Source organism: Protomyctophum parallelum, assembly GCF_964188405.1.
Source record: "Protomyctophum parallelum genome assembly, chromosome: 3".
NCBI classification, from domain to species: Eukaryota; Metazoa; Chordata; class Actinopteri; order Myctophiformes; family Myctophidae; genus Protomyctophum; species Protomyctophum parallelum.
Window position 1 is genome coordinate 41995044 of NC_139698.1, and position 22376 is coordinate 42017419.

The 22376-nt window shown below is 46.8% G+C and overlaps 1 protein-coding gene across 2 annotated transcripts in view; it reads left to right on the top strand.

The window, feature by feature from the left end:
• Positions 1 to 22376, top strand: part of bbs9 (Bardet-Biedl syndrome 9) — a 207743-nt gene that overhangs the window by 100862 nt on the left and 84505 nt on the right. For both annotated transcript variants that reach the window (XM_083760769.1, XM_083760770.1), the window contains one exon: positions 9594 to 9843. In XM_083760769.1, the coding sequence (XP_083616895.1) occupies positions 9594 to 9843 (250 nt within the window). The remainder of the gene's footprint in view (positions 1 to 9593; positions 9844 to 22376) is intronic.

Here is a 22376-nt window from a genome sequence, read left to right on the forward strand (position 1 = left end):
CGTGATCGGGACATCCCTAAAAGAGAGCACCAAGGCTGAAAGACAGGTCAAACATGTACACTGACAATGGGTACAGCATAACCAGGTGGGGCATGCATTCTCAACTTGCATCGTTCCCAAGTATGCCATATTAACACGAGGATGTTGCTGTGAAAGATATAGTGAGGAGGGAGGAAGTGAAAGCTACAGCATTACCCAGACTGTTCATCCAGACATCCTTTCATTCATTCCATCTTATCTGTCCTTTCAGCAAACCTGCTCTCCCTCTTCCTGCCTACACTTAAATTAACCCAGAGAGTTACATTTTACTCGTATGTGCATCAAGCCATCCCTCCGTTTTAACATTCTTTGTTTCATGATCGATTCTTCATCATCTATAAATTTTTTGTAACCATTCATGACTTGTTTTGTTGTTTGTTTGTTTGATTGATTGATTCATCCATTGATTCATCCATTCATGTGTTCATAAGGTACAACTTGTTTCCACACTTCCATAGTCCACTGATCTCCAACGTCAGAGTCCACCCATTCCTTTTTGCCATTAACACTCAACGACCATGAAGGTAGCAGGATTATATAGACTTGTTTACCCATGCAGTCTCTCTCTCTCTCTCTCTCTCTCTCTCTGCACTCCTCTGACAACCGGGAGCCGTCCGTCCCGCTCCCCTTCTACTAAGTGTCCCACTATAGAAGACGTGTTGAGAGGAAACCACTTCAGACCATAGAGGGGCATCCACTGACCATGACTGCCCCAGTCACCCAGAGAGGGGGGGGGGGGGGGGGGGGGGGGGGCACGCCCAGGATGAAAAGGAAGAAGGGAAACTCCAGCTCAGTGTCAGTCGATCTTGAATAAGTATTTTTTATTTGTCATGCCTGCAAAGTGAAACGCCATCAGTATTTCATATCCCTGTAAATCAGGTCGAAAACTAGAAAAAGTGCCCCTCGGGGCACTGGTCTCCACCAGGTCAGGTTGTGGCCTCCTGGTGGCGCTATAATAGGCCAATGTGAAAAGGGAGCCATTTGTTCTTACACCATTGGTGGCAATTGGATGATTTGAGGTATTTTGTTCCAAAAATGTGTTTTGAAAAAGTCCACCTGTTGGTGGCGCTATAACAGGCCAATGTGAAAAGGGTGGGATATATTCCTCAGCCTAGTAGGAAAGTCTGTGAAAGATTTCACGTAAATTGCACGCTGTGTTCATGATTTGAGGCTTTTTGTTTCAAAAGGGTCAATCCTGCAAACTTTGAAAGCCAATGTTAGCCAATTAGGATGGAAGTTGGCCTCCTGGTGGCAGAGGTTCATCGTTGGCATCCAGGGAGTGTGTGTGCAAAATTTGGCATCGACCAGGTTAACGGTGCCGGAGATCACGGACGGACTGAGTGAAAAAAGAGGGAGACAAAGTGCACCTCCAGAGGAAGTGTCATGTCCCAATTACCTGCTAATATGGATTATTACAAATAGTCACTCAAATACCCACCATGTCAGAACAGCTAGAGGCATAAGTGCTCTAGTGGGCACTGGGCACTAGTGCTCTAGTGCTCTAGTGGGTGTGTGGGTACAGATTCTCTGTAGCATAGTGAGCATCCAGTCCTCTTCGTTGCTTCGTTGATTAAGAGCAGATCTTGCTTCTTGGATAAGTGTATTATGACCTGCCATCGCATTAAAGTAACAACATACAACACACTAAACGGGGGTAAAGGTCAGATTGTCATGGTAGTGTATGCAGACATCTTGTGGTCATATTGTCTTGGCTGACGTCAGTCAGGTAACGTAACCTACCATAGGACTTTATTCACATGTTGAGCATGAAGTATATGAGATTTTCACCTCCACGTAAGAAATAACAAGAGAAGGAGATGGAGACACACACACACACACACACACACACACACAATCGCTTCTCATTCTCTTCTATATCTCCCTTTATCCTCCATTGCTCTCTCTCCCTAGACCCTTCTCTGGCTTGTTTTCCCTTTCTCCTTATTTCTCTCTCTGTCTTTCCGTTTGTCAGTCAGGCCTTGAATAGAGTTGCTGACGCAGTCTGTCTGCCTGCTATTCTTGCCTGCGTCCCTCCATAATAAGGCCATACCGCCTCACCCCAACTCCTCTCTCCCTCCTTTATGCGTCCCTCCATAAGGCCACACCACCTCACCCCAACTCCTCTCTCCCTCCATAAGGCCACACCGCCTCACCCCAACTCCTCTCTCCCTCCATAAGGCCACACCGCCTCACACCAACTCCTCTCTCCCTCCTTTATGCGTCCCTCCATAAGGCCATACCGCCTCACACCAACTCCTCTCTCCCTCCATAAGGCCACACCGCCTCACACCAACTCCTCTCTCCCTCCATAAGGCCATACCGCCTCACACCAACTCCTCTCTCCCTCCATAAGGCCACACCGCCTCACACCAACTCCTCTCTCCCTCCATAAGGCCACACCGCCTCACACCAACTCCTCTCTCCCTCCATAAGGCCACACCGCCTCACACCAACTCCTCTCTCCCTCCTTTATGCGTCCCTCCATAAGGCCATACCGCCTCACACCAACTCCTCTCTCCCTCCATAAGGCCATACCGCCTCACACCAACTCCTCTCTCCCTCCATAAGGCCACACCGCCTCACACCAACTCCTCTCTCCCTCCATAAGGCCACACCGCCTCACACCAACTCCTCTCTCCCTCCATAAGGCCATACCGCCTCACACCAACTCCTCTCTCCCTCCATAAGGCCATACCGCCTCACCCCAACTCCTCTCTCCCTCCTTTATGCGTCCCTCCATAAGGCCATACCGCCTCACCCCAACTCCTCTCTCCCTCCATAAGGCCATACCGCCTCACACCAACTCCTCTCTCCCTCCTTTATGCGTCCCTCCATAAGGCCATACCGCCTCACCCCAACTCCTCTCTCCCTCCATAAGGCCATACCGCCTCACACCAACTCCTCTCTCCCTCCATAAGGCCACACCGCCTCACACCAACTCCTCTCTCCCTCCATAAGGCCACACCGCCTCACACCAACTCCTCTCTCCCTCCTTTATGCGTCCCTCCATAAGGCCATACCGCCTCACACCAACTCCTCTCTCCCTCCATAAGGCCACACCGCCTCACACCAACTCCTCTCTCCCTCCTTTATGCGTCCCTCCATAAGGCCACACCGCCTCACACCAACTCCTCTCTCCCTCCATAAGGCCACACCGCCTCACACCAACTCCTCTCTCCCTCCATAAGGCCACACCGCCTCACACCAACTCCTCTCTCCATCCATAAGGCCACACCGCCTCACACCAACTCCTCTCTCCCTCCTTTATGCGTCCCTCCATAAGGCCACACCGCCTCACCCCAACTCCTCTCTCCCTCCTTTATGCGTCCCTCCATAAGGCCACACCGCCTCACACCAACTCCTCTCTCCCTCCATAAGGCCATACCGCCTCACACCAACTCCTCTCTCCCTCCATAAGGCCATACCGCCTCACACCAACTCCTCTCTCCCTCCATTAGGCCACACCGCCTCACACCAACTCCTCTCTCCCTCCATAAGGCCACACCGCCTCACACCAACTCCTCTCTCCCTCCATAAGGCCATACCGCCTCACACCAACTCCTCTCTCCCTCCATAAGGCCATACCGCCTCACACCAACTCCTCTCTCCCTCCATTAGGCCATACCGCCTCACACCAACTCCTCTCTCCCTCCATAAGGCCATACCGCCTCACACCAACTCCTCTCTCCCTCCATAAGGCCACACCGCCTCACACCAACTCCTCTCTCCCTCCATAAGGCCATACCGCCTCACACCAACTCCTCTCTCCCTCCATAAGGCCATACCGCCTCACACCAACTCCTCTCTCCCTCCATAAGGCCACACCGCCTCACACCAACTCCTCTCTCCCTCCATAAGGCCATACCGCCTCACACCAACTCCTCTCTCCCTCCATAAGGCCACACCGCCTCACCCCAACTCCTCTCTCCCTCCATAAGGCCACACCACCTCACACCAACTCCTCTCTCCCTCCATAAGGCCATACCGCCTCACACCAACTCCTCTCTCCCTCCATAAGGCCACACCGCCTCACACCAACTCCTCTCTCCCTCCATAAGGCCATACCGCCTCACACCAACTCCTCTCTCCCTCCATAAGGCCATACCGCCTCACACCAACTCCTCTCTCCCTCCATAAGGCCATACCGCCTCACACCAACTCCTCTCTCCCTCCATTAGGCCATACCGCCTCACACCAACTCCTCTCTCCCTCCATAAGGCCACACCGCCTCACACCAACTCCTCTCTCCCTCCATAAGGCCACACCGCCTCACACCAACTCCTCTCTCCCTCCATAAGGCCACACCGCCTCACACCAACTCCTCTCTCCCTCCATAAGGCCACACCGCCTCACACCAACTCCTCTCTCCCTCCATAAGGCCACACCGCCTCACACCAACTCCTCTCTCCCTCCATAAGGCCACACCGCCTCACACCAACTCCTCTCTCCCTCAATAAGGCCACACCGCCTCACACCAACTCCTCTCTCCCTCCATAAGGCCACACCGCCTCACACCAACTCCTCTCTCCCTCCATTAGGCCATACCGCCTCACACCAACTCCTCTCTCCCTCCATAAGGCCATACCGCCTCACCCCAACTCCTCTCTCCCTCCATAAGGCCACACCGCCTCACACCAACTCCTCTCTCCCTCCATAAGGCCACACCGCCTCACACCAACTCCTCTCTCCCTCCATTAGGCCATACCGCCTCACACCAACTCCTCTCTCCCTCCATAAGGCCACACCGCCTCACACCAACTCCTCTCTCCCTCCATAAGGCCATACCGCCTCACACCAACTCCTCTCTCCCTCCATAAGGCCACACCGCCTCACACCAACTCCTCTCTCCCTCCTCTACTTCCTTTGCTCCTTTCCTCCCCCACATATCCTTTTCTCCATCTGGTTCCATCGTACCATTACTTTGTCTGTTTGTCCTTTGACTGTGGAGGATACACTGTATGTAGCTCTTCATATACACTGTATAATAGTGTTTGTGTGTGTGTGTGTGTGTGTGTGTGTGTGTGTGTGTGTGTGTGTGTGTGTGTGTGTGTGTGTGTGTGTGTGTGTGTGTGTGTGTGTGTGTGTGTGTGTTGCTTTTTAACTCACGTTTTAAAACTGGTCTCTCACTCTATAGCTTAGAGAAATTGAGTGAAGATGAATTACTTAAATTAAACATCATATTTATTATCTAAAGGGATAAGACACATACACACATGCTGTATATAGAATCTTTAATGCATGAGTCGTGATAGTCACCAAGCACTTAGATATTAGCTGGTGAATTTGAAAGAGAAACTAGATAAAGTGCCCCTCTGGGCACAGGTCTCCACCAGGGTAAGTCAGGTTGTGGCCTCCTGGTTGCACTATAATAGGTCAATGTGAAAAGGGTGCCATTTCTTCTTAGGCCTTGGATGGCAATTGGATGATTTGAGGCATTTTGTTCCAAATTTACGTGAACGATTTCACGTAAATTGCGTTCATGATTTGAGGCTTTTTGTTAAAAACGGGCCAATCCTGCAAACTTTGAAAGCCAATGTTAGCCAATTAGGATAAAATATGAAATATCAGACAGATCTGGCTTGAACACATGACTATAGATATAGTGTGTAACGATTTGCGGGATTTTTGGACAGAATCTGGAGGAATAATATCCAAAGATGTGTTTTTCAAAGGTCGGCCTCCTGGTGGTGCTAAAACAGGCCGTTCTGGAAAGCAGAGGTTCATCGTTGGCATCTAGGGAGTGTGTGTGCAAAATTTGGCATCGACCGGGTTAACGGTGCCAGATATTACCTGTACACGGACGGACACACACACACACGGATGGACGGACACACACACGGACGGAGTGCAAAACATACTCTCTCCCCATGCCTTCGGCCTGGTGGAGACAATGAGAATAACTGTTAAATTATCCTGAATCCAGCCGTTCATTTTTTTTTCCCCCTGCATTTATGAATTTAATAAAACGGTTACGAGTTTAAAGATCACTTTAGCCATCCAGGATGACTGTATCACATTGTGCTCACAGAGTCATAACATTGGTCCCTAAAATGACTTTTCCAGCCACTCTGAGCACATCAGGGATGTGGGATTGAAGTCTGAATCTTTGGCTGTCACTTTGGGAGTCTCCCAAGGCTCTCTATTAGTCCTGCGCCATTTTAGCCACGTTCATCCAGTAATGTTGCAATCACAACTGGGATTTCCCTTGTCTAACTTAATTCTCTTGACATAATCCGTAGATGTTTCCACAGCCTCTGGTATAATAAGTGCACTGACCATACAGTGCTTAGTAGTGAATACATTTTCAATCAAATAATTTTCAGTCTCATTTTTACGCTCTAATTTGTGTCAATTATCTATCAGTTGCCTGCTCCAGGACACTTTGATAGGCAAAGACATCTTACTGACAATTTTCTACATCGCACTGATGGAGTCTGGATGCTGAATTACTTGTACCATTAAGCTGACAAAACTTTAAGTCTGTCAAGTTTGTGTCAGGGACATCGTCCAAAAATAGCTGATTTACAAGCCCACACCTAATAATAATAGGACTTACTGTGTTTAATCTGTTCTTCATTTTGCTGGGAACCCCTAGAACCCCCTTGAGGACCCCTAGAACCCCCTCGAGGACCCCTGGGACCCCCTCGAGGACCCCCAGACCCCCCTCGAGGACCCAGAGGACCCCTAGAACCCCCTCCAGGACCCCGAGGACCCCTAGAACCCCCTCGAGGACCCCTGGGACCCCCTCGAGGACCCCCAGACCCCCCTCGAGGACCCCTAGAACCCCCTCCAGGACCCCTGGGACCCCCTCGAGGACCCCCAGACCCCCCTCGAGGACCCCTAGAACCCCCTCCAGGACCCCGAGGACCCCTAGAACCACCTCGAGGACCCAGAGGACCCCTAGAACCCCCTCCAGGACCCCGAGGACCCCTAGAACCACCTCGAGGACCCAGAGGACCCCTAGAACCCCCTCCAGGACCCCGAGGACCCCTAGAACCACCTCGAGGATCCATGGGACCCCCTCCAGGACCCCTGGGACCACTGAGAACCAGTGTCCTAGATGAAAACATGTTTCAACTAAAACTGATCATTTCGCAACCTTCACCTGTTGAGCACTCTTTTCTCACCGACCAGAGCCAACATCTATTCTTCGGACCTGTAGCCTTAGGGCCCTTTCTCTTGCAATTTATCACTTTGGCACCTTTCCAAACCTGTCTCACTCTGCCCTCCTTTGCCTCTCATTGTAGTTTTAGTGGAATGAATGACTAGAGAGCTTAGGTTTAAGTAGATTTAATTTTCTCTCCCAGCTTGTGGAATCTTTGTGGCATTGGCCGAGGTGGGGGTGGGGGGCAGTCTGACAGCTGAGCCAAGTTTCCCAAGAAACACACCACTAGGTCGACGGTGGTTGTTATGAAAGGCTTGATAACCTGCAGAGGTATTGTGGCAGGGGAAGGTAATTGGCTTCCCCTGCCTAACCCTGCTCCTCATTCCCTCGCTCTCTCTCCTCCTTCCTCTATAAGCTCACGTCCATCCTCCAAGTGTTTAATAGAGAAAAAGACTGTTACATAAGGGGGTTCCCGCCCAGAAGTGTCGTATGTTGTGCCCAACTGCCCATGTGTCATAAGTTCATGTATTGTCCATGTCGTTTTCTGCTTAATAAAAATATTGAAACACATCCTCCGTTCCTTCCACTCCACCTTTGTCATCTCTGCTCGTCCTTGCCCTCATTACGCTGTTATTCTGCCCCTCTAATGTCCCTCGTCTTCTCTGTCATCGTCTCATCTCTTTGCCCTTCTCTGCTTGGCCCGACCGTCCCTCTCACCCCTCTCAGTTCACCGCCCGTCTCTGCTCTTCTCTCTCCTCTCTGCCTTTTCCCCTTTTCTCTCATGACCTCCCCCCCACTCTCTTTCTCTCTCTCTGTCTGTATGTCTCTGTCTCTCTGTCATTATCATTACAGGGTTGATTACCTGTCATTATGGCCCATTAGGGGCCTATCGGCATGGCGGCAGGCAGGTAGGGCAGCATGGGGGGAGGGGGAGGAGGAGGGAGGTGAGTGGAGGTGGGCCCTGCCCCCACACCCTGGGCACCTGTCAACACACTGCACGTCCCTCCCACCCCCGGGACCATCTATCCTCAGACAGGAGGGATGGCCCTGGGGTTAGCGTGATAGTGGGCTGTGTGTGTGTGTGTGTGTGTGTGTGTGTGTGTGTGTGTTCCATTTGTACACTCTCACAGTTACAGACCCGTGAGGGTCCATGCGTGTAGATCCAGACAGAGACAGCAGTAAGAGAATGATAATAGAGCTGCTTCTCATCCCATTGGGCATCAGGACTGTCACAGCTGGACACTGACAGACATGTGGATTGCGATGTGTTTAAAGGCTCTTGCACACAAAGTCTGTATTTTTCGTCCGAAGTTGTCGCACATCAAAAATATAAATTCAACATCACGTTAGGTCAATCACGCTCACACATTCATTCAAGGTTTCCTAAGTGCACTTAGATTGTAGTGCACTGTATGGTCAGTGCACTTAGTATACAAAGTGCACTTAGTGCACTTAGAGGTCAGATTTTCTGTCTGGCTTTCAGAAATGTGACATGCCCCCCAAATAACAGGTCCCCACTCGTGACGTCATGTAGCGGGCAAGTGTAGACTTTTAATGTTTGCTCTACACAAAATAAAACATCCACTGCAGTGAATGAGTTAATCAGTGACATGTGGCAGCCTTGAATGCACCTTCATTGAGCTGTACCATTAAGCACAGCTTTATACATCAGCACTGATTAACTTCACCTGGCCTACAGGGCACAGCTCCATGGATGCGTCTTTGGAGCCAGCTGACTGTTCGCACCTCATGCCATGACACATTGAGATTAGGGAACACACTCGAAATGTTGGTGTAGAGGCATTGGGAACTCCTTATATGGCAGTGAGTCATTGTGACATGGGCTAGACCTCAGAGGTCTGCCTGCTGGATGGTTGGCAGGCCCACTGGTCCTCCCTTAAGCCAATTTTAATATACTAGAGCCGTGCCCGTTGAGCCTAGTATAGGTCTACAGGCCGTTGGGTACTAGCCTACTTGGAACGATGCAAGTTGGAAATTAATGCCCCACCCAGATATTATGCCTGTGTCACTTTTATGCCCACATTACAGAGTTATTACAGAGTTCTTTGTCAGGAATGCCCAAATATGGAGTCTGGCCTGGGCAGAGGCCTTTTGTGGAGGTTCTGGACAACCTGGGTCCGACCGACTCGACACCGGGCACTGCACTCCATGTGAGGATGTGTGTGTTGAATTTGAAGTCGCTGGGGCGAACGGTTCTCAAGTTACGTGGGTTTCAGACGTACACACACACGCACAGAGACTTTTGCATTTATAGTTAGATAAGTGGCTCTCTGTGCATTATCCTACCCGTGGTGACCTCCAGTGAATACTTTAAATTTCAGTCGTGGCCTTGGGCCCCTTGCATCTGACAATCTTAAAACCGTAAATGTCGAGCAGCAGCCTATAGTTACCCCCCCCCCCCCCCCTTTTCTCTCCTCCTCTCTGTCAGGGTTGGGAGGAAAGCTGCGATGCAGCTGTGTCGCACCTCCTGCGGACGTGCCTTTCGCGGAGCCCCAAGGACCAGGCCACGTCTCTGGCCCAGACAGGGAGCCCTGCGCTGGGCCTGCCCGGCGACACGGTGCGGCTGAAGAAGCACATCACGCTGCTCTGCGACCGCATCGGCAGGGGAGGCCAGCTCACCCTGGCCTCCGAGGCCAACGTGGTGGTGCCTCCTGAGGTCCACACACTGGCCCGACCGGGTGAGTTCACATGGGAGTAGAGATGGGAACAGCACGATAAGGAAAGGAGATTAAAAAGGAGAGGAGAGGCTCTTTCTGCCGTGTGTGTGTACTGTATGTGTGTGCGTGTGTGAGCGTGAGTGAGTGTGTCTGTGCGCTGTGTGTGTGTGTGTGTGTGTGTCTATGTGTTTGCGGAAGACAGAAATATGACTTTTAGGGCAGTTGGTAGAACCTGCGTGCGTGTGTGTATGTCTGTGTGCTTGCCAGGTTGTCAGAATCCCTTGTAAAGACAAGTCCCCTGGTAAAGCTTTTAGGCATGAACTGGGGAAAACATGAGGCCTATTCATTGCATACTTTATGGTGTACACACACACGAAAACATGCACGCACACGCACGCACGCACACTATACTGATAACCGTGCACACACACACACACACACACACACACACACACACAAGACCATTACTACTGACAAGAGTTGCTAAAGGTCACTTTGTGTTCATGTGTTTCTAAGAGGCCCTCTTGACAATCTCATCCATTACAGGTTGTCATACTGGTCTCTCACCACCTCTCCTCTCATTCTTCTTCTTCTGCTTCTTCTTTTTCGCCAATTACGACTTGGCAGAAAATTAAAGCCAGAGTTAGAAGAATTCAACTCAGGCTTCCACAATACATGTGAAGTGTGCGTGCGTGCGTGCGTGCGTGCGTGCGTGCGTGCATGTGTGTGTGTGTGTGTGTGTGTTATGCTTAATGTAAATATATCTAGTAGATCTGTATTTCGGACAGTGTTGGCCACGAGGTCAGGTCAGTACATTTCGGTGTAGGCACTGGATTTGTTTGGGAATGTCTGGAGGAGAGCACAGGCTGATGACATAGGGGATCGTTGTTGTGCTCTTTGCTTCTGGTGCTCAAGGTTCATGTTTTAGGTTGTTATTAGAGAAAGTAAAAGATGAGTCTTAATTTTTTTCATTTGCTGCTTTCTTTCGTTTTAGGGATTTTAGCTCTTTTTGACAGGGGGGCGGGGGCATTCGAGCATGGGGCTAAATATGTATTTTTTTACAACATTTTATGGTGATTTATTTTTGTATTATTTACTATAGTCCTAATAAACCCAGGAAATTACATCTGGCCACAGAAGATCACAGGATCTACTGAATGTGAAGGTAGCCTACTGGGGGAAGGCTTATACTGTGTGTATAGGCTGAATATGTCAGTTTGTCACATTCAATAGATCCCGTGATCTTTTGTGGTCAGATGTAATTTCTTGGGATTTATTAGGACTATAGTAAATAATAAAAAAATTAATCGCCATAATATTTTGTAAAAAAATACATATTTAGCCCCATGCTCGAATGCCCCCGCCCCCCTGTCAAAAACTGCTAAAATCCCCAAAACAAAAGAAAGCAGCAAATGAAAGAAAATTAACACTCACCTTTTAGTTTCTCTAATAACAACCTAAAACATGAACCTTGGTTGAAAAAAACTAAAGTTGTCCTTTAAGCCCAAATCCCCTGCCGGCGGGGGCAGCGGCTGTCCACCTCATGAACAGCTCTCAGCGGGTAAATGGGGCTGGTCAAGGTCTCAGGTTCCAACTCAACGATATTTTTGATTTTCCCTCCTGGACCCCCCTGGGGTTTAAGAGGTTTAAAGGTAGTGTAAGTGATTTTCTTTGGTTAAAATAAGTGTTAAAAAGCTCTATATGGTGATTGTCATAGTAATCATTGCTATAGAGTGTTTGTTCAGTAACAATAGTCTCCATGTCTCTCCAGCTTTTGTGCAAGTGGTGCAGCCACTTCAAGAAACAGCAATGTCTGTCTGTCTGTCTGTCTGTCTGTCTGTCTGTCTGTCTGTCTGTCTGTCTGTCTGTCTGTCTAGGGTACCAACAGGGGGTGCTGTTGCACCACTTACTTAAAGACAGGTCTGATTTTTAAACAGAAAATGCATTTTTATGTCTGGATACCAATTTTATCCAAGCAGGATAGAGAACGCAGTCAGGGTACAGATTAAACACTTGGAATTGTAAGTGATGACACAAAGAAATGAGCAGACAAATTTGGAACTGGAACATTATGCAATGGCAAATTAAGCTGATAAATGGCTACTCTCTCCTGATTGGTTCAAAATGTGTCGCCTACTGTACCTGTCACCTACTGTTTATTAAAGAGATGGAGAGACAGTTACTTAACAAACACTCTATAGCAATGATAGTGATTTAACCTTACTCTACCTTTAAGTTCTTGGGGTCTTGTTTCTATAAAGAGGATATCCAAAGCCCATACAGCACACCGTGGATGCAGTATGTAGCTCATGAATCTCTTCATGCAACACTGTTGCTTTACGGAGCACAAATTAATCTTAAATTCATACAATGTAACACCCTTTTTGTCATGCTCATTGAGCCTTGAATACTTTCATTTATTTGTCTTTGTCTTTTTTGTTTTTCTTTTAGGTTTTATGAACTAAATTACACCCAAACAACCTGAACTTTGAACATTCAGTGGATTTTCTGTGGTCTAGGATTTTCTCTGTCTGTGAAGCCTTTTGAACTGCAATGAAAACAGGCAAAACGATGAAAACAGTAACATCTGCTGGCAAATCCCATTGCTATATATGGGATTTGCTGGATCTTACAGGAAAATCAGAGCACTTGTCAGAAAACCCCAGACCACAGAAAATCTACTGAATGTTAAACGTTCAGGCTTTTTGGGTGCAATTGAGCTCAGAAAACCTAAAAAATAAGAAAAACTACAAAGATTCAGTCAGTCACAAGCCTTGGACATGTATATCTTCAACCTTGGACTTTTATGTGTCTATGTCTCTGTTTGGTTTTGGTGTTCAGTCATGTTGCTGTAGCTCTGTACGTTCTGTATTTCGTCTTGTAATTCTGGTAGTTTGTTTCTTCAGGAGTTTCTTGTGCCTTTTATTTCGTAGTATTGTTCTGGTCTACATCAGAGGTGATTGTGGCCCATGAGGGACCACCACCAACCTGGGGAACTGTTGTGATATGTGATGATTTGTATTTAAAGGTACATATCTAAAGGTACGCCACTCGTAATCAACATTACCAGTTCAATTCACGGTTTCACACTGACCACTGTTGTGTTGGGAGGGGGGATATGGGTGTGGTGTTGGGGGGGAAATTAAATAATGACCGTTTTATTTGGTAATTCGAGGTGAATTAAAACAATACATCCTGTGTGGCGATAGTTCAGGTATAAGCACAGAAGGCAGGAGGTGTACATTGCTAGCCCACTCTCCCCGGACCCCCTGTTCGTTCATTCATTCGTTCATTCATTCATTAAGCAGATCTCTGTTCATACTTCATAGTGTTTCTTTACAAGTTGGTCCAGCCGGCTCTCATTGACAATGTATTTCACCAAACTTCTGGATCCAGTTTTCCCTATGCACACCAACAGCGCCTGACTGGACCGGTGGCCCGTGGACTGTCCGTACCTTCTTCTATCAGTCACATTGTCTGACTGGACCGGTGGCCCGTGGACTGTCCATACCTTCTATCAGTCACATTGTCTGCTCTTCCGGCTGTTACATTACATGTCTTGTCTCAACTGTGTTCCGTTTGTTCTCTAGCCTATCCCTGTGTTTAGAGTCTAGTTTAGTTCACCTGTGTCTAGTTAGTCCTTGTCCAGCTATACTCCCCCAGTTATGCAAATAGCCTGCGCCCTGTGTCTCTAGTCTAGACTCATTCAATTGAGAAAGGACGCAATCATGTCACCCCCCACGGGTCCTGGGATGCAATACTGTACTCAGTACTGTACTGTAACAGAATCCACATTAAAAATCACACCCGTGTGAGGTGAGGGGCGCTCTTATCATCTTACAACATCGAGGAGGGAATTCGGTATAGCTTGGAGCAGCTATAAATGTATTATGGCATTATTTTTGAGGGGCGCCAGCCCCTCCTATACACAAACTTAATGTTTGACATCACTTCTACCCCGGGAGTTCCCTCACAATTCTGCTCAAGTCGTGTTACCTTGCTCGCGTCTGTAATTAGGCCTACTTTTTGCCTGGCTTGTTTTGGCAGAGTTCTTGGTTGAACAAACTCTTTGTTTCTGAGTTAATCGTCTGCATTTGAGTCCTCTGTGTCACCTTTAACATCAAAATCTCTGCTCCTATACGTTCTCGTACTCTTTCATTCTTTCTCCTGTGCTCGCTCTTCTCAGCTTTTCCTCTTTAGCTGGTGCTCTTTCTCTCTTTTATGCTCTCTCTCTTGCTCCCCCCTCTCTCTCTCTCTCTCTCTCTCTCTCTCTCTCTCTCTCTCTCTCGCCCACCCACCCACCCACCCGCCACCCCCTCCCTCCCTCTCTCTACCTCATTAGTAGTTGAACGTCTCTCTCCAAGATGAATTCCGGTGATGACAAATGATGTCAGGCCATTTCCTTCCAGTAGCCTGGAACACACACACACTTTGTACACAATGTAAGGTATGCTTTGCCGTTTACATATGTGAGTGCATGCAAGCACGGTCGCACACATCCACACACATGTGCATCCACGCACGCACGCATCCACGTATGCACGCACACACACACGTCACGCTTTTTACACTACACACTGTAAGATATGCTTTACGCATGTGCATGCGCAGTTGCGTACACACATACACACACGCACCGTAGTATTGGATACGGATGGAGGCCAGTGCAGAGACATTTAGACCAGCTTGTACACAGTAAAACCCTCAGTGTTCATTTATACAGCTCTAATACTGAGAGTGCAAAAACACTTGACGATTGAGTAATGTGTGTGTGTGTGTGTGTGTGTGTGGGTCCATCACCAAACACACGCTCTCAAGAGTTAAAACACTTTGTCAATGTGTTGTTGAAAGATATGTACTGTTACAGATGGACACTCACTGTGTGTGTGTGTGTGTGTGTGTGTGTGTGTGTGTGTGTGTGTGTGTGTGTGTGTGTGTGTGTGTGTGTGTGTGTGTGTGTGTGTGTGTGCGCGTGTGTGTGCGTGTGTGTGTGTTTGCGTGCGTGCGTGCACACGTGCGTGTCTGTGTTCATTTAAAGGCGCTAAAATGGAGAACAGTAATAAAATCTTCGCTGTCCCATCTCCCCTTGCTTTTGGGATGCAGGCAAGGCGCGTGCGTACACACACACACACACACACACACAGCCCCGGTCCTGTCAGTAATGCAGTAAACAGTGATTTGTTAGAGAGGGCAGTGATGTTGCTTTTTCTATTGGCTGTAAACCACTCAGTTGTTTACGTTTCCAACGTCGGACGGCAACAGTTTCCCTCCGGTGACCACAGAGACTGGCACACACACACACACACACACACACACACACACACACACACACACACACACCTATATTTCCAATTCAGTGCCTTGAGCTGTGGTGAGTGTGTGTAATTACATTAGTATTAATGTGTTTACCGTACATATGTGAGTTGGCTACAGAAAACCATACAGTGTGTACATTCTCAAGATGCCTCTGATCTCTTCCTTTCACACTCTCTGAAAAATGGAGAGAGAGCGCTAGAAAGAGTGAGAGATAAAGAGTTAGAGAGAGTGAGAGATAAAGAGCAGAAATAAAGAGTTAGAGAGAGTGAGAGATAAAGAGCAGAAATAAGCGTATGTGTTAATGGTAGGACTTAAGCAACAAAAACACATTTTCTTTTCTCTCCATCTCTCTTCCTTTCCCCCTCTCTGTCTGTCTGTCTGTCTGTCTGTCTGTCTGTCTGTCTGTCTGTCTGTCTGTCTGTCTGTCTGTCTGTCTGTCTGTCTGTCTGTCTGTCTGTCTGTCTGTCTGTCTGTCTGTCTGTCTGTCTGTCTGTCTGTCTGTCTGTCTGTCTGTCTGTCACTATCCCAACATCATCTGACCCTGTGTCCTAACCCTGATGACATCACTGAGACCATTCTGCTTCAACAGCTGCACCACGCGCGCGCACGCGCACACGCACACACACACACACACTACCTGGTGATATCAGCTGAATGTGTGTTTATCTCATGCTCCATTAGTCATAGCACTGTTAGCATAGCTCTGACCTTTCCTCAAACAGGGAGGGGTGTGTGTGTGTGTGTGCGTGTGTGTGTGTGTGTGTGTGTGTGTGTGTGTGTATGTACATGTATGAATGCTTTTTCACTTCTTCTTTCTCACCATCTCTCCTTCTCTCTTAGCGCTGTTCACACTGAGCACAATAACTATGTCGACAAATATGTTGTTTAAAAAATCATTCTCATTGAAGTGAATGGCAGAATGGCAGAACTATCACGACAACTCTGACCGTATAAACATTATCGATTAGATCATTTTCAACATGATTTTGTGAGCGATAGAAACATTGACAGCCATTCAAAATCCATCAGAAGAATTACCTCAGGTAGTATAATTAATTATCAGTCAGATTATCCATAATTATATGCTATGTTGGACTGCACAGTGTGTGTTTGATGCACTTTTAACATAATTATTTTCTTCTTTTTTACGCTAATAACTTAATAATAATTATTAGTATTATTAATTATCTTTATAGTATCGTGCTTGGTGTTAATGGCTCCTATGTTTTTTATACTCTTATCATTCATCATGGAAGTGGACAAATATGCGTTCTAAAATTCTGACGCAATACCTTCCACCAAAACACAAGCACACATTGCTCTAGCTAGGACTAGCACATACAGTATGAAGTCATTTCTGGTAGGGATGGGCAATTAATCATATCATATTGGTATCGGCCTGATGATGGCCTTAAAATGCAATATCGGTATCGAAGCGATATCAAAATAATATCGGTGTTGGCAAATATTGTATTTTATATTAATAGTGTTTTGAAATTTTTAAAAGGAAAATTTAAGAAGGCTGCAGATCTGGGGAAGTTTGAACCTCTTTAAATAAAAATACTACATTCAATTCTGTTGGGATTTGGGCCAACATGAAGAACGGTTCATCCGTAGTTTTGAAATAAAGAGGCATTGCTTTTTCAAATTCAGTGTTTATAAGCCTTTTTTTAGAATGGACAAAATTATTATATATATTTTTTTTAAATACAGAATGAGATCTTATGGACATCAGTGCATCGGTTATCAGCCATAACAGCAAATTATATCGGATATCGTCTAGAAGTGGCATATCGCCTATTCCTAGTTTCTGGTTCAAATCGGCTGCTGAGCCAATCACACGAAGCTATGGGAAACTGAATGACAGCTATGCTAGCACACTATGCTAAGTAGTTTGCGTGTACATATCCATACACACGCACGCACGGGCGCGCGCGCACACACACACACACACACACACACACACACACACACGAGAACCCTATTACCTTATGATTGATCCACTTTTCTATTGAAGCAACCCTACTATGAGACGTGTTCCTGCCTCCTGGCTGTGTGTTGAATTCACTGCCTGAGGCTGTGAGCAACGTCTTGGCAACAGTTCTTGATTTGTTCAACACTCCCACATAAAGCACACAACACTGGAGGAAAACCATATGCTTAATTCTCTCTCTCTCTCTCTCTCTCTCTCTCTCTCTCTCTGTGTGTGTGTGTGTGTGTGTGTGTGTGTGCACACGTTCATACATGTGTTACAAGCAGAAGCAGTTACCAAGGTTGGACCGTGTTTATGTGATCTCCAGACCTCTAAAGTAACCTCCCTCCCCACTCTTTCTCTTCTCCTTTCTCTCTCTCTATTTCTGTCTGTCTGTCTGTCTGACCTCTCTCTCTCTCTCTCTCTCTCTCTCTCTCTCTCTCTCGCTCTCTCTCTCGCTCTCTAACTCAATGCACTCAAAGCCAATTATCACCACTCATGCTTAGGGATGTATTCTGTTGCATTAGGTGTCTTCTCTTCCCCTGTCCCATTCCATTTGTTTTCACGATCAATCTCTCTGCACTAAACAAACTATATTGTGACTTAGTGACTAATAAAGCATCAAAAATGATGTCATCCTAAAGACTATCCATAAAGAATGGTTGTCACCTCTCCAGATATGTACACACACAAACACACATACTGTACCGTACAGAGAGAGAGAGAGAAACAGTCCTATCCACCCCCCTGTAGTTGGTGTTGTGTACAGTTATTTTCACTGTGTTCCACTCGTAACTGTGGTTTGGGGCCTATATCTATTTTCGGTTTTAAAGAGAGGGGAGATGTTCTCTCTCTCTCTGTGTGTGTGTGTGTGTGTGTGTGTGTGTGTGTGTGTGTGTGTGTGTGTGTGTGTGTGTGTGTGTGTGTGTGTGTGTGTGTGTGTGTGTGTGTGTGTGTGTGTGTGTGTGTGTGTGTGTGTGTGTGTGTGTGTGTGCGTGCGCGTGCATGCGTGCGTTCATGTTTGTGTGTCATTACAGTAGCTGTTTATTTTCCGTTATCGACATGATTAATGAAATAACATCAAAGTATTCTCTCTGTCTATCTCTCCCAGTCTCTAGACATGAGTTCATTTAAGTGTGTGAATGAGACTATAGTCTTTGTAGTAGCAAAGAGCAGGTTTAGACCATAGGAGTAGATCAGTGTGTGAATGAGACTATAGTCTTTGTAGTAGCAAAGAGCAGGTTTAGACCATAGGAGTAGATCAGTGTGTGAATGAGACTATAGTCTTTGTAGCAGCAAAGGGCAGGTTTAGACCATAGGAGTAGATCAGTGTGTGAATGAGACTATAGTCTTTGTAGTAGCAAAGGGCAGGTTTAGACCATGGGAGTAGATCAGTGTGTGAATGAGACTATAGTCTTTGTAGTAGCAAAGAGCAGGTTTAGACCATAGGAGTAGATCAGTGTGTGAATGAGACTATAGTCTTTGTAGCAGCAAAGGGCAGGTTTAGACAATGGGAGTAGATCAGTGTGTGAATGAGACTATAGTCTTTGTAGTAGCAAAGGGCAGGTTTAGACCATAGGAGTAGATCAGTGTGTGAATGAGACTATAGTCTTTGTAGTAGCAAAGGGCAGGTTTAGACCATGGGAGTAGATCAGGTGTCTTCTTCAAACGCACTTCTGTGTGTTCTCACACACACTTCAAAAACCAGGAAGTGTACATCCCACAGGGGGCTCTCGAGGTGTGATATGCATGTCTGTGGGTACATACTGTATGCACAAGTTGTGTGTGTGTGTGTGTGTGTGTGTGTGTGTGTGTGTGTGTGTGTGTGTGTGTGTGTGTGTGTGTGTGTGTGTGTGTGTGTGTGTGTGTGTGTGTGTGTGTATGTTTGTGTGTGTGCATGCATCAGTGTGTGTGCGTGGGTAAAAAGACAAGGGTGTGGGGATCAAAATAGCGCAAGCCCACAACCAAATTGCCAGTAACCACAGTAGCAGTCTGTCACCCCCCCATTGCCACCCCCCAAACCCCCCCCATCTGTGTTCAGACCACAACCAAGAATAACGTAGGAATGCTTTGGTGCTCCGCAGCTCAGACCAAGACAGTGTTATCTGTTGGACGTAGCAGAACCCACAAGCAAACCTCCCATTTGGTTCTCCTCTCTAAGCGTGTTCTTACAGCAAGGGCGTGTGTGTGTGTGTGTGTGTGTGTGTGCTCGCACGCGCGCGCATGTGTGCACTCGTGCGTGCGTGTTTGCATTGCGTACAGTATGTATGTGTGTGTATATGTTACAACACAGGTTCTCAACCTGGGGGTCGCAACCCCCGGGGGGTCCCCAAATTGGGGGGCGGGGGCCTCAGATTATATTTAAAAAATAAATAGTACAACATAGTACACGTAGTACATGCATAAACTTTCCCTAATGAATACAGTATATATGGTTTCATTACCTAAACACTATCTTATACGTATGTAGATAGTAACAGTAATGGTTATAAAACTGTTTTATTCTCAGGTATGTACAGTATACAACTCAGGCACATTTCTTGCAGTGGAGTTATAATTATGGCTTCCCTGCATAATATGGGGGTGTTGTTGGCGTGTGGCCCCACTGGCCAATGAGGCCTCTACTTATTTATCTCTATGCAGTGCAAGAGTGCGGTCTAGCCAACACCAACTCGGGACGCCTGAATCGTTGCCCGATCGATTGGTGAATAAAACAAGGACCTTTGATATTAAGATAAGCCTCGGTACCCAGGCTTTTATTTCCGTTCGCATTCAACTAAACATTTTTTATCAGATCGATGAACTAATATGATCCATATAGAGCAGAAATCACGGTGGCTGGGCCAGGCAAATATTAAGATAGAACTTGTGGTTCTATTCCAAGCCACCGGTCAAAGATAATCTTAGTGATATATTTTTGGGGAGTTTGTGATGGTATTGGGAGTTTCTGAGACACAACCACAGCGCTGTTTAAAACAGATAGCCAAACCACAAGCAGATATAGACCTAAACCCTGACCGAAGTGGCTTCAAGAGACTGATTCAAATATATCCATGATATACCACAATTAGGGACAATTTAGCACGGCTTACTGCTCTAAAACTGTTTACAGCGAGGCAGAGGCTCACGTCTATGTTAAACTGTATACGGTGCAAGAAAGGTGTGTGTGTGTGTGTGTGTGTGTGTGTGTGTGTGTGTGTGTTTGTGTGTGTGTGTGTGTGTGTGCGCGTGTGTGTGTGTTTTACTTTCAGTGTGAAGTGTTCCAGAGGTGGGCTATTTCCTTACTTGATGTTGATATAAGGTTGGGTTTAAAACACACACAGTCACACACACACACACACACACACACACACACACACACACACACACACACACACACACACACACACACACAGTCACAGCTATCCTGGAATTGTTATTAAAAAAAATCTGTCTAAAAAAATGTGACTCGCCTTAGAAAAACACCTGTCCAATTAAGATCCAAGCATATCCCATTTCAAACGTACGTGTGTGTGTGTGTGTGTGTGTGTGTGTGTGTGTGTGTGTGTGTGTGTGTGTGTGTGTGTGTGTGTGTGTGTGTGTGTGTGTGTGTGTGTGTGTGTGTGCGCGTGTGTGTGTGCTTGTCTGGGGCCATGGTCACACCAAAATGAACATGATTGGCTTTAGAAAGGACAGGATAAATATTAGACGGGCTTATAGTAATCTGCATGTGCACACACGCACACACACACACGCACACACACACACACACACACACACACGTTTGTATTACTATACTCGTGGGGACATCGTCATTTTAGGAGGGAAAATGCCATTTTATATATCTATATCTACAAGCTCACAACACGTGATGTGTTGGGAGCTTGTAGATCAGCTGTTGGGAGCTTTTAGATCAGCTGTTGGGAGCTTGTAGATCAGCTGTTGGGAGCTTGTAGATCAGCTGTTGGGAGCTTGTAGATCAGCTGTTGGGAGCTTGTAGATCAGCTGTTGGGAGCTTGTAGATCAGCTGTTGGGAGCTTGTAGATCAGCTGTTGGGAGCTTGTAGATCAGCTGTTGCCAGTACACAACTAAGTATAAATCAGGCGTAACTCTAACCCCAAACCCTAAACCTAATTTATAAACACCTATTCCTATAATCCTAAACCCTACATGAATCATTTCCTAATTCTAAGCCAATTTCCCGAACCATAAAACAACCGTTTCTGTTGTGAGAACCAGGACAACAGTCCTCACACAATGTCTGTTGTGTCTATTATACTTGTGCGGACATTGGGACTCGTATAGTAATACAAGTTCACATGACTAATACTTTCTCACAGACACCTAAAAACTTTATTTCCGGTGTGCACATGGAAAATACTATAAGATCTATACACTCACAATTGTGAGCACACGCACCCCCCCACCCACACACGCATACGCAGTACACGCACGCACACACACGCGCGCGCGCACACACACACACTGGCGCTGTGTGCAGGGTGGATGTGAAATGAAATGGCGTGAAACTGGAAACATGCCCCTGGGATTTGTGAACAGACAGAAAAATAGAGAGAGGGATAGAAGGAGGGAGTTGGAATGATGGAGAGACAGAGAATTAGTGAAGAAGAGAGAGAGAAATCGAGTTAGGGGAGCAGTAAGGGTGTGTGTGTGTGGGGGGGGGGGGGGTGACTAGACGGAGACAAGGGGGCCAATTCATGGGCCCCGGGGGGTCCCTAAAGCCTGGATGATCCATGGGATTCTAGCATGCTCCAGACGTTTGTCAAACACACATGCTTACATTCTCTACACTGTGTAAAAACTGACCCATACCGGGTCGTACTTTAATTAACACTTTGCAGTTCACAGTAATATCCTGTATCCATGTATCTCTGGAAGTGTACAAATAAACAAATCTATTTGTACAGTTTTCATTGTTACCATGGTGATTTTACTGTGTACATATAATCAGGAATCTGAGACTATTCTCCTACATATAATGCATTGTTTTTGATATTGTTGTTTGCCACCTCATGCTATCTCAGCAGAACCACAGGCCTCCACGCACCCCACTTTGAACGGCTGCCCTCTGGCAGCCAACAGAGTGACACAATTCATTTCATTGTATGCTTGCTTACAATGAGAATAAAGGGATTCTGATGCTTTACTATGTGCTGTATGTACAGTACACGTAAGCAGAATGTTATTTAGGTCTTAGTAGAGGAACACTGTTACCTGCCTTTCTTCTGTTTGGTTGAGCAGAAAGTGGAAAGAAACTTGTGAGCTC